General features: G+C 53.5%; 6 protein-coding genes across 6 annotated transcripts; 2 read left to right on the top strand and 4 right to left on the bottom strand.

The window, feature by feature from the left end:
* Positions 1-906: 906 nt before the first annotated feature.
* Positions 907-1554, bottom strand: BBK36DRAFT_1198074 (hypothetical protein; the record flags this gene model as incomplete). The annotated part of the gene is made up of 1 exon (XM_024897020.1): positions 907-1554. The coding sequence occupies one exon, from the start codon at positions 1552-1554 to the stop codon at positions 907-909; it is 648 nt and encodes a 215-aa protein (XP_024749996.1).
* A 1638-nt stretch (positions 1555-3192) lies between these two features.
* BBK36DRAFT_1117960 (hypothetical protein) lies at positions 3193-3591 on the bottom strand (the record flags this gene model as incomplete). The annotated part of the gene is made up of 1 exon (XM_024890419.1): positions 3193-3591. The coding sequence occupies one exon, from the start codon at positions 3589-3591 to the stop codon at positions 3193-3195; it is 399 nt and encodes a 132-aa protein (XP_024749995.1).
* Positions 3592-4355: 764 nt separating this feature from the next.
* BBK36DRAFT_1117674 (hypothetical protein) lies at positions 4356-5034 on the bottom strand (the record flags this gene model as incomplete). The annotated part of the gene is made up of 2 exons (XM_024890383.1): positions 4356-4787; positions 4846-5034. 2 exons carry the CDS (start codon positions 5032-5034, stop codon positions 4356-4358), a joined length of 621 nt encoding a protein of 206 aa, XP_024749994.1.
* Positions 5035-5915: 881 nt separating this feature from the next.
* BBK36DRAFT_1158638 (hypothetical protein) lies at positions 5916-6723 on the top strand (the record flags this gene model as incomplete). The annotated part of the gene is made up of 3 exons (XM_024894126.1): positions 5916-5930; positions 6000-6637; positions 6711-6723. The coding sequence occupies 3 exons, from the start codon at positions 5916-5918 to the stop codon at positions 6721-6723; spliced, it is 666 nt and encodes a 221-aa protein (XP_024749993.1).
* A 308-nt stretch (positions 6724-7031) lies between these two features.
* Positions 7032-8135, bottom strand: BBK36DRAFT_1117543 (glycosyltransferase family 64 protein; the record flags this gene model as incomplete). The annotated part of the gene is made up of 2 exons (XM_024890363.1): positions 7032-7821; positions 7882-8135. 2 exons carry the CDS (start codon positions 8133-8135, stop codon positions 7032-7034), a joined length of 1044 nt encoding a protein of 347 aa, XP_024749992.1.
* A 2717-nt stretch (positions 8136-10852) lies between these two features.
* Positions 10853-11941, top strand: BBK36DRAFT_1118423 (glycosyltransferase family 32 protein; the record flags this gene model as incomplete). The annotated part of the gene is made up of 1 exon (XM_024890475.1): positions 10853-11941. The coding sequence occupies one exon, from the start codon at positions 10853-10855 to the stop codon at positions 11939-11941; it is 1089 nt and encodes a 362-aa protein (XP_024749991.1).
* Between the last annotated feature and the right edge of the window lie 247 nt (positions 11942-12188).

Raw genomic sequence — 12188 nt, 5'->3', positions numbered from 1 at the left:
TATACACAGAGAGAGCTGACAAGAAATAAAGTTGCGGCCTTTCATCATACCAACTTCTATCAAACTACACAAGCTCGCACCAGCCAAACACACACACCGGCCTCAACCTACAAGGCCCAACATGCAAATCTCCTATCCCACAGCGTCACCGCGGTAATCTTTGATCTCGATGGAAAGCTGCATCTCATGCCGTCCGGATCGTAAAAACGCGTCATGACGCACATGAGACCCCATCTTACGTCTACCCAGCATGGATAACCCCCATATAAAGAGCACCATGGCTGGACGGGACACGCAAGGCACACGTTAAACAAGGGGATATCATATCACAATGATATCAGACAAGAAAGCCACGGGCAGTTTGCCAGCTCTCGGACAGGTTGAGAAGCTGTTTGGAGCTTACAATAGTGCGGCAGCTATAAGACTGAGAACAGGGATGACCTCCATGAGAGAAAGGGCCCGAGGGAGCGATCTTTCTCGTGAGCCAAGCCACACTCGCCACAGCTAAACTGGATGGGTGTCGTGTTCATTTATCATGTGGCGCTGGATATCGCACGTTTGAAACAGGTTTCTAATAATGGGGGAGTAGGGATAAGCGTGTGGCGGTTATGCACCCCTTTAATTGTTGGACGAGGATGCCCAACGTGCTCGAGGTGCTGCACAGTACTGTAGGGCTCCCGTCGGTTGCTATGACGATGATCGTCATGGAAATAGTGTATGCGGATGCGAAAATCTCATGTTCTCGGTGGAATTAAGTTTCGAGATTACACTATTCTCTTGTGGTTTCGTCTCGGACGATTGTCCATCACTAGACGACCCGGCCGAAATAACTCCTGAATGCGCCATCCTACCACCCGGATATCCAGAACAAAAACAGTCAATCCGTGTAAAAGAATCCTCTCACCGTTAACTTCTAAACACGGTGGGTATCTTGATGATCAGCTGGATGCCATCATGAGTCGACTTGACATCCAGGTACACCTCCGACGGGCTCGGTCCTGTTGAGGCATTCGCCTTGCCCGCATCATTTGAAGCTTTTCCTTCGCCCTTACTCTGCTGTCCTGATGTCTCCCCCTGTTTCTCCCCTGTTGACGGCTTATTCATCTTTCCAACGATTTCGCCTTTCTTGTTGTAGATGTTCCCGTCCCCGTCAATCTTCAACCCCCCTTCCAGATCACTTAGAGTCGGCTTCGTGTGGTTCTCAGACACATATCCCACCACCTCTCCCGCACTATCCAGAATCTCCCCCGACTCCGACACAGGCCGTCCCACCATGGACGGAAGATCGCCCTCTACCGACCCCAGCACCGTCCCATCCCAGTCCAGGATGTTGCCAAACTCATCGACAAACTTGCCCACCAAACCCTCGGCGCGAGACGCCAGCGACTCTCCGTGCTCTATGGGGTGTATGCTGGGGATCTGAATGTCCGGGTTCTTTGGTTTTGCGCTGCCGCTTTTCTCCTCATTGTTTTGAGTGCCGTTTTCATTGTTGTTGCTGCTAGTGTTGTTGGTGTTGTGAGAGTCTTTCTTGTCGTCTTCTGGTCGGGGCAACATGACGAGTCTGTGGCCTGATGAGCGTCGTCGTTCCTGTCGATCTCCCTGCTTTGGCGGCATATCCGGGCTCTTGGACGGAGACGGCAGATGAGGCATCATAACAATATGGCAAGCAGCAGTGTAAAGACAGTGAGTCTTCTGGTGTGAATGAGACTGAGATGGAGATTTGACTAAACCGAGGGCTTACACTGATGTAATTGCTCTATCGATCACACACAGTTACAAACGAGTTCCAGAGCTTCAATACTAGGGAAGCCATCTTCTATCGAGTTGCCTACAGTACAGTATCAGCAACAGAGCAAAAACAAGGCATATGCGTCATCATGTGCGGAAAACGAGGCCAAGGCCTGGGATGACGACATGCTCGCATCTGGGCGCCGATCGTGCCCAGATTCTTACGATGCTGCCGACAGGGGTTTGTCCACGAATTATAGAGCAATATCAGCCCAGCTCAACTTACATGAAGCAGCTAACCCATGCATGTGCCTTGTTTGTCCCAACTCTCTTACACCGGCTGCATTTTGTATAGCACTCCGTTAATAATTACAATACCTTGTAGATACAGTACCACGAATATAAGCCCTTCATGATAATACTTGTTTCTGCAGGCTTCACCAGCTGGAACCGCTTCTTCCGTCCACTTCTGTCTAGTTCCTCGGAACCCTTCCCGATCCATCCAAGGTCGAAGAAAGTCAACAGCCACAAGTGACACCCCATCCGCATGGCAGTGGTGGCGCAGCACTGTGGCAGCTGGAGCTAGAACAAGTTGTCGTACGGAGAATATCTGCAACAGACTGTGGCAAGTGTGGCTACACCGAGCTTGTGGGACGAGCTCGGACTACCTCGTGGCTGGTGAGACGCTGTGGCTGCCGCTTTTCCGCAGCCTCTGTATCATCGATATCAAAAAAAAATTACGTTGGATATGGAGGGAGAGGGAGAATTTCCGAATTATGGTCATTCGTGGTATTAACAGCTAGAAGGGGATGCTTCCGTCGCATCTTTATTGACAAGCAACTTTCGTGCAGTAGATCGCAAGAAACCCACTATGAAAAACAGGGCAGCATTCATCCTCCCGCATTGTAATTGGTTCAACTCCAATACACTAACAGCCCTTTCATTCTTCATCCCCTCATCCAAGATCATACAAAGGCTTTACCATTAGAACAAAAGGCAAAATAAACATGTGTAAAGAAAAAAAACCAGTGAATCGTAAAGAGAGCGTCCCAAAACCGTCCAAAGCCCCGAATTTGCGCGGCTTCGTGTCGAAAGAGGAGCGCCCCTCGTCATTAAAAAGCAGAGAGCGCCGTCGTCGGTGCAGTTGATTGTCTCAGTTCCTGGTGCCGTGAAACAAGAGCAACACCGTTAGCCGTGTTCGTGTTTTGTTTTCTATTAAATGCGGAAGATATGGGTGGTGGTGGTTTCTTCTTTGTTTGTTCGTCCCCATAACTAGCCGGTCCTGAAGAGAGAGATGCGGGTGCCGCATTGGTAAGATAATGTGCTACCCAGTAGGACGCGGATGGAGATGGAGAGAACGAGTAACAAAGAATAAACCTGGGCTTTTTTCTTTGGGTGCTGTTTCGTGAAAGGGAGGGAATGGAAAGATAGGTAAAAAAAAGGAAACAGGGGAACAAGTTTGACTTACAGCAACGCCAGCTCCAAATCACCATGGATCTTGGCCTTGAGCTGAATCTCAATATCCAAGTTCAGATCCAGCCGCAACCTCAACGTGTCGCTCTTGCCGCCATCGCCCTTCTCCTGGTTGTCCACGGCATTGTTCGTGACGCTGCCCAGCGTGTTCGTGACGCCGCCCAGCACCCCGTTGGCCGTCTGCCCGACCTGGCCCAGCTCGCCGCCCACGGGCAGCTGGTCCAGCGGCCCGGCGTTGGTCTGACCGCCGCGCTGCTGCTGCTGTCGCTGCTGCGTCTGCGTTCGTTGTCTCCGGCGAGGCTGGGGAGGGGGCACTGATTCGGTAGCCGAGTCGGAGCCGTAGTCTTCGGCGGAGTCGGTGCGATCTTTCTCTGCGGAGCGACTTGACATGTTTGCGGTTTGGTGGTGTTGTGTTGTGTTGTGCGGTTATGTGAGTACTCGGTGGTGGACGTGTGTGAGATGCCGTGTATAAGTGAAAGGTGAGATGAGATGGATGAGACGAGAATCGATAAAAGTCGAAGGGATAAAAAAGAACCCTCTCAAAGTAAAATAGGAAAGCCTGTTCTTCACTGGAATGGTATGAGTAAGTCTTCAGCAGCTATTTGCCCGTCCAAGTATATTCCAACGTCTCAATCCTCCAATTCCCCGGAGCATCATAATGATATACCCATTAATTCTCCACCACACGATCATCGACCCTGCCCGTCTTCCACGTTCTACTCATGTTCTTCCTCCTTGATTCAGTTCATTACTTTTCCTCTTTACACGCCTCACCTTCAGCAGCACCCCTATGAAGTCATCATGAAGCAATAGCTGGTATGTAGACCTGCAAGCTTGATCAATGGCTCCCCTTCTGCATGACACGACAAGGGTCAGCATCCTGCTAATGTTCTGGGACTATCCTTCTCCGTACTGTAAGGCTGTTCCCCACCAATTCGGCCTCTTAACCGTTTATTCCCACAAAACGGTCACCGGTCCATTCTTTACTGTGCTCTCACTTGTTAGATCTTCAGCCACCTCATCGAGATGAAGCAATAAGCCCCTGTTCAGCCACACACCATCTATCCCATCGGGGCACACAGTTGCACGCTTATACTCTTCGAATGACATTATCTTGGCCCTCCATGCATACTGTATATACTGTAATCCATTTCCTAGTCTCTCACATACTTGCTGTCCATGCCAAGCAACATCCTCCTCCTCAGCTTCACAGGCTTACACTCGTCCGCCCCCAAGTTATCCAGCATCTCATTCTCTGGATCCCAGTACACCAACCACCGTGGCTTGCTGCCGTCCTCCCCACGCTCGAGCTTCGCCACGAAGCACTCGCCATTCCCTTGCAGCGTCAACAGCGTCTCGTCCTTGCTCCAGCCCCAGGGCCCAATGACGTGCCCCAGGGTGTCTTTTCGTCCGCCGTACTCCACCGCGTGTGTGTCTTTATTGACGTATATCCAGTTGAGCATCGGAGGATCGTCCGAGATGGTGCTCACCAGCCCCAGGTGCTTCTCTTCGCTGGGGTACGTGAAGTAGTAGCCACAGAAGGCGTACCCCGGGAACTCGGTGTCGAGCGGGACGTTGACTTGCAACTGGCTTCCGTCAGCCCCATCGTCGTCAGCTCGGATGGGTCGCCCATGGTCGCCTTACCTTGCCATCTTTCAGCACACAGAAATCCGTCTCGTAGTCTTCGTCTTCTGATCCTTCTTCCACTATCGCCGTCAACCGAAACTTTTCCTTTTCCTTGTTCGCTGCGTTTGCCTTTTTCTGCGCGCTGACGGCCTGGCCCACGCCGGTGACGGTGGGTATCGCCGTTATGGCGAGAAGTCCAATGACCATGGTGTAAGTCGTCGGCCGGGTGTGTACCGTAGCCTGAGCATGAAGCAAACAAAAAACAAGCAAAGCAAAACAATGGTCGTTCCAGGGAGTTTGGTGGGAAGGGCAACGAGGCTTTCCGTACAATGACGTTTTTTATGGACGGACCGTGTGCGATTCTTCTCCCCATCTGTGTAGTATCCCGAAATAACCCTGGAGCCTATGAGGAAGTCTTGCATGAAGCCATCGAGATCCCGCGCCCCAACTGTGGGGGCCGGGCGGCATCCCAGTCCGATTCCAGCATACTGTAGACAACCCATGCTAGCCCCCTTCCCTTATGACTTCACTGGATATGACCTCGACGCCCATGGTGTGGTGTGAGCCCTCTCAGCAGCTTCCCCAGTTGCCCAGCTATCACAGGTTTCATGCCATGCAGTCTGATTATGCCCATACGTAAACTTGGAACGTCATATACGCCACCAAAAAGCAGGACAGGGGGGGAGTGCAAGTCAAGCTTGGCTTTACACCTCAGACCCCTTGCTACTGCTATCCAAGATTCTTTGTGATTTTCAGTTTCCTTATTTTTCCCTTTGTTCTATTTTCTCTGCTTTACCTGTTCTAGCTTCGTGTAAAAGTTGATTGAGACACATCGCAGTTGCGTCACTCGGCATCAAGGTAGTCCTCATGGTGGGCCGTGATCCGAATTGTCCTCTTAGAGCCACAAAAGCCAGCCGTCGCGGACCTACGCCTCATTTCGACATTGCTGTATTAACTCAAGACTTGTATCTTGGATTTACTCGGGATCCCAATTGATTGAATAATCTGATCTCTTATTGTCTCTCTGCATCTTCAGCTGCTTGACATCTCATAACATCTGTTTGCAACACCCATAAGCATCATCCATCATGTCTTCAGACGAGGTTTGTCTTTCACACTCACAGCCATCTATGCGCAACAAGCGATAATTCCGTCAACTAACTGCCATTTAGAAACCCCAAGACCAGGAGTTCAAGAGAGAGGAGCAGGAACACCAAGATGGTCAGGAGCACCAAGACAACCAAGACCAGAACCAAAACCAGCAAGATGACAACGACAACGACAACGATAACGCCTCAGACCACCAGCAAGACTCTCAGCAAAACGGCAGGACGGGTGAACTAAGCGAAGACAACTCTTCCGACCGCGACGAAGAAAACGAGCCCGCAACACCACCCGCCCCCGAACGTCAACGCTCAAGCGGCCGCGGCGCCCGTGGTGCTCGCGGCGGCGGTGACGACGATGCCGGCAACGACCGCGAAAGAACGCAGACCCAAACCAAGACGCAGGGCCGCCGCAGAAGAAGGGGCGCCCCGTTGCGCCAAGTCCAAGACGACGACTACGATGACGATGACTATGATGAGAAGGGACAGGGCATGGTGCCCCATCAGCAACGGCAGGGACAGCAGCAGATGTACCAGCCACAACAACAGATGCAGATGCAGCAGCAGATGCAGCAGCAGCAACAGGTGCAGCAGGGAGGCAAGAAGGACGACGGCAAGAACCCGCTCAAGCTGCGGCTTGACTTGAATCTGGATATCCAGATTGAGCTCAAGGCCAAGATTCACGGTGACCTGACGCTGGCTTTGCTGTAAGATGCCCCCCTCTCCTCAACCCTCTCCTCACTCCACCTGAATTGAGCTTTGCTAACGAGCGACTCGCAGTGACATGGATTGATTGTTTGGCATGCGTCGATTTGGTTGATATGGCGATTTCATTAAGTTGACTTTATTTACCACGCCTGTGTTCTGGTGGTGTCTTATTTCCTCTCTGCTTTTGCGTTTCCGTTTGTCACACTTAGTATAATGAATGAGGCCCTCAAAGGGGCATGTTGTTTGATCTGTACATATACATCTATATGTGTTTTCTATTATGTGCTTTGTATCTCTGTTGAGTCGTGTATCGGTTCAATGTACTCCGTATAGGTATCATATAATGTCAACGTAAACAAGAAGGTTCATCAAAACGCCTCATGAACGCACCCTCTAGCCGTGGATGCGGTTCCATACAGATTTATACCAAACATTGTGCTTCACCCCGTGCTCTATTCGTCCCGTTTCGTTGACCAGCGGCATGCACTGGAAGGCTTCGGCGAAGACGTTGAGACACTTGCTGCGCGCCTCCATGTGGCCAGTCTGCCTGCTGATGCCGCCGGAAGGGTCCAGGTTGATGTACTGACTGCTCCCTCGGACTAACAAGGGGCCTGACCCGGTCAACATGGAGACGACAAAGTTGAGCCCAATGTCTTCGCAGTTGAAGGCATCGTCGACATATTTGCGAATCTTGGTAACGGCAGGGTCATCGGAAAAGTAGTAGTCGAGAAAGGCAATGTGCGTAAAGGCGAGGTTCGTCAGCACCATAGAGTAGACGTCCTGGTGTGCCTTCTGGGAGCAAAAGTTATAGTCCCAATCGCCAGACGGGAGAGCCGTCGCGCAGCGCGCCAGCGCGCCCGTCATCCTGTCCTTGCCAAACTTGCGCCACATCTGAAAGACGAACTCGAGGTCATCGGGGCGGTAGTAGACATCGTCGTCAGACAGGAGAATGGCCTGAGTCCGGTATTCAGGGTCAGGCCACAGCTTCTCGTTGAGACTGTCGCGGGTCGGCTTGCGGTATCGCACAGGCACGCCGTGCTGGGAGACGAAGCTGTCGGGCGTCTTCTCGTCAAAATTGTTCCAGATGATGACGATTTCGTGCAGCGACGGAATTTTGGCGGCCAGCAGCGCGGTCAGGGTGCGGTGAAGCTCCCTGGGGCGGTGGAACGTCGACATGGCAATCCTACAGCATCCCTCATCAGTACAACCATATCAATCGCGGTTAGGGGCACCATCCACCCACGTGAATTTGTCTTCCAGCAGCCCGCCATATTTGGACTCGGCTGCCGCCCGCCATGACTGAAGCGGCCAAGTCACATTGGCGCTTGTCTGATTGCTGCAAAGAGGGTATCGAGGCCCGGCGCCCTTCGACTGAACCGAGAGGGAGATGGCTGCCGAGGGGCTCAATGGATTGGCGAGCAGCACAAAGGTGACGACGGATAGCGTTAGGGCCAGCAGGATGGTGGTGCTTCTCCTGAGGCGGAGAAACGACACCATTGAAGCGAGCATAACGGCGACCAGGCGTCACACCTGATCTGTCGATGGCGTCGCTGGTTCTGGACGGCCGTGGCTGCGGGAGCCGGGATGCAACTGCAATCTCAGGCTGGGACGGTACGATTGAAGCGGCTTGAAACGGGCATCTTGCAGCTCCGAGGAGAGCATTTGGACGGAAAATTGCTTGTGATGATGGCGAACAGCATCGCCCGTGATAGATATCACGTGCTCTTGACCGTACTGTGCGGTACACGAGACATCGGAGCGTCTCTGTCTCCCTGCTCCTATCCCACCAACTCCGTGCAAAGTCCAGGCCTGATACGGAGTACACATTGGCCGGGCACAGTACCTGGGAGTACGCACCAGAGAGCAGAGACACACATAAAAGCACAGGCACAGCTCCTCGTGTGCCGTAGCGCCAAGTCGCGGCGGTGCACGAGCACGGCATGACGTAGCGTCGGCACTTGACCGGGCTCAGCACAACAGCCGTGCAAAACTGTGTCTCGTCTCACATGCTACGCGCAAAGTAGCCGGTACAGGGCGGGACTTTGCCTAGTCGCCGTCGTCGCTCACCACGTTTCTCTCGATTCGAGCCGAAGACTCCGTAATTCAGGTCCTCGATGCAAGCAAACGGGAAGCCCTCGAAGCCACCCCTTGCGGAGCTGCCCGGCCGAGGCAACTTTATTTTCGGGTTTTCCTTCTGTTCCCCTTTTTTCCCACAGATCTGGACTGCTGGGGCTCCTTCTCAGGGTACAGGGCTCTTTTGGTTTCTAGAGCAGTTAGGGGGGCCTGGAACGCTTCAGATCTGCACATGTCTGGTTTGTTGTCAACTGTCAGACTTATTACTGCGACTGTGTCTGCGAGCAACGCGGAATCGATGTGATTATTCCTTCAGCCTGTCCTCCTGCCTTGCTTGTCAGCATACGAGCCTGGTTTTGCTGTATTCTCCAATAATTCCCATTCCTGAAAAGTATCTAATCTGTGCCTGAGAGATATGGCATGTCTTCCTCCATCAGAAGACTTCTGCCGCACGATCGTCTGCTGATATAAGCGGAGGTGACACAACACCACACCCGCGGACAATGTCATTGCCCCGTCTGATTCCATCTCCTCCTCGCTCTCCCTATCAATTTGTCTGCTAGTACTAGTAGTAATACTTTCTCCAAAGTCCAGCTCAAGCAACTAATCGAGTAGCACCATGCACCCAGAGTCAGCATCCCGGGCTCTGCAAGCCTCCGTGGGACGCGCCATGTCTCTCACCCGCACAGCTGGACCTCCGTCCGCATTCCTGCTTCGCGTCGGGCCCAGCACGCAGCCCGAACCCCGGCCTAGTGCCAGAATCAAGCTGTGCTCGAGAGCACGTCGCAGTAATTGCTCCGGCGCCGCTCGAGCCTGCGGAAAAGACGCAGCCCGGAGCGCAGCCAAGTTCCGTGTCTCGAATCTCTAACTGTCTCTGTGCTAGTCATCCCGCAGCCCAGCCCAGCTTGCAACGACTCTTCCTTCAACCCTCAGGCGCAAGACTGACCAGGGCCTGTGTCCAACAACGATCCGCCATGGATGCGGATGCTCCAATCACCCTCCAGCTCCGCCTGTCACCTTGCAGTCGTAGCGCTGCCGTGAAGCCGCTCAGCCATTTCCATCTGACGGACGGCGTCATCAAATCGTGAGCCCATTTGTGTGCCAAGCAACGAGCTTGCGTAGTCTCAAGTCCGCCTCTTTTTGCTGTCGTCTTCAAGTTTTTGGTGTATTCCCATTTTCCGAGTCCGAGGTATCGCACAGCTGGAGGTACCGCGACGGGGTTCCGCCTGGTACAACACCACCCACGCATGGCGCGTGCATGTGAATGGTACAAGCGGCAACTCGGCGCAGGTACCGACCAGGTATGCGATACCCCCTCTGGCCCAGCTGCATGTCCGCCAAGGAGACGGACAAGGGCGCAACTGCAGTGGTGTTTAAAGGGATGCACTGCAGAGACTGCACAGGACGTGTTCCTTGGGCAAGCCACCAGCTAAATTGCGTTTGAGGCGTTCCGTTCGAAGTCTCTTGGCCGTAAGACACAGCAGAGAAGGGGAAGAGGAAAAGGGGGGCTGCGGCCAGGCCAGTCCCATAATTTCTTTAGAGGTCAGGTAAAGTGCCTAGGCATACTCCGTCTTGAAGCCCGAAATGGTGCGATGTCGTAGACTATTTTTTCGTCTCTCTTACTTCATTTCAATTTTTTTTTTTTTTTTATAAAGAAAAAATCTTTTTGTCTTCTTTGAGCCTCGGCTGCCGGAGCTTGCAGTTGCGACAGCCCGTCACTGCGCATGACGGACAACAAGAGGGAGTCAAAATACAAATACTACAGGATAAGAGAGCCACTATAGGAGAAAGGCAACAAAGCCAAAAAGGAAAAGGGACAAAGGAGAGCACCTACTTATTCAGTGCTTCAATTTCTTACATCTCCGCTGCCGATCCCCGATCCTGCTCCTCTTATCTGCCTTAGCACCCAACAGAGAGGTTCTTGGTGGTTCTCGGTTCTTGGACGAGACTTGGTTAGACACACAGGCGCACAGAGCGCTAACCTGCCCAAGTACCACCCGAACCTTATTATTTGACGTCTCTGTCATTCCTCCCCCTTCTTTTCCCCCTCTCACATCCTCCTCTTCCTCTTCTTCCACTCTCACCAACTGCTTCTTTTTTCCTCTGTTCCTTGTCCCCTCCTCCTCCTCGAACCGCCCGCCATGCGCACCCGCAACATCGTGGCCCTGGCCGCCATCGCCCTCTTCTGGATGGTCTTCCTCTTCAGGCGGCACATCCACGAGCTGGGCGAGATCGCCCTGACATACAGCACCTTCTACCCGCTGCTGCACAGACACCCCGACATTCTGTATCGCCACCCGGAGAACGCCTCGTCCGTCGTCTCAGAGCTGGCGTCAGAGTCCTCGTCGACGCTTCCCCCCGTCGTCGTGCCCAAGATCATCCACCAGATCGCCCTGGGCAACGCCAGCGTCGCCAAGTATCAGGCCGCCATCTCCAGCTGCACCGACCTGCACCCCGACTGGGAGCACCGCCTGTGGACCGACGTAAACGCCACGGCCTTCATCGCCGAGTTCTACCCCGACATCCTGCCGCACTACACCGGCTACGCCCAGAACATCCAGCGTGCCAACATCCTCCGCTACGCGCTGCTGCACCACTCGGGCGGCATCTACGTCGACCTCGATGTCACCTGTCGCGTAGCCCTCGACTCGACGCCCATCGTGCGGCTGCCGTACGTCTCGCCTGGCGCCCACCCGGCCGGCGTCAACAATGCCTTTATCGCGACCGAGCCCAACCATCCCTTCCTGACGCAGCTGCTGGAGAACGTGCCCAGCCACGACCTGCACTGGGCGCTGCCGATGCGCATCCCCTACGTCGAGAACATGCTGAGCACGGGCTGCATGTTTTACTCCAACCAGTGGATGGCGTACGTCCGCGATGTTCTCGCGGGCCGCCAGAGCAGCAAGGTGTACATCCTGTCAGACGAGCATGGCGATATGGCGCCTCACATGCTCCGCGGCAAGGTGACGACGCCCATCTTTGTCCATGGCGGCGCCAGCAGCTGGCACGGCTGGGATGCTGCGCTATTCCTGACGATTGGCGAGCACTACACGTTTTACTTGGGCGTGCTGTTTATTGCCCTGACGCTCGTCTTTGGCGCGGCCTACTTCTACACCACGTCAAGGCGTTCATACCGCAGACGCTGCCGATTCTTCAGCTTCGGCTCATCCAGAAATAGCTGGTCGCCCACCAGGCAGCGAAAGCCCAGCATTAGCCAGTCCGTGGTATAAGGCTGGAATCAGCGTCCTCAATTTATATCTGCTTGAACATGCGACAGGTGGCGCATTACCAGATGCCGCTCACCCTTGTTTCTTCGCACATGTTGCCAAAGGATGCACCCGCAATCCATTGGCTTTCTCGCAAGCTTACTCGCACACTTTACTCTAATCCTACTACACCAGTAGTATTCGGCATTTATTTCGAAGCTTTAGAAGGAGAAGATACCCGCCTGTTTTTCTCCCGGCGACTTACACCATG

The sequence above is a fragment of the Trichoderma citrinoviride genome (genome assembly GCF_003025115.1).
Source record: "Trichoderma citrinoviride strain TUCIM 6016 unplaced genomic scaffold BBK36scaffold_6, whole genome shotgun sequence".
In the NCBI taxonomy this organism is placed as follows: Eukaryota; Fungi; Ascomycota; class Sordariomycetes; order Hypocreales; family Hypocreaceae; genus Trichoderma; species Trichoderma citrinoviride.
Note: the sequence above shows the minus strand (reverse complement) of the source record. Positions and strands in the feature narration are given on the sequence as shown.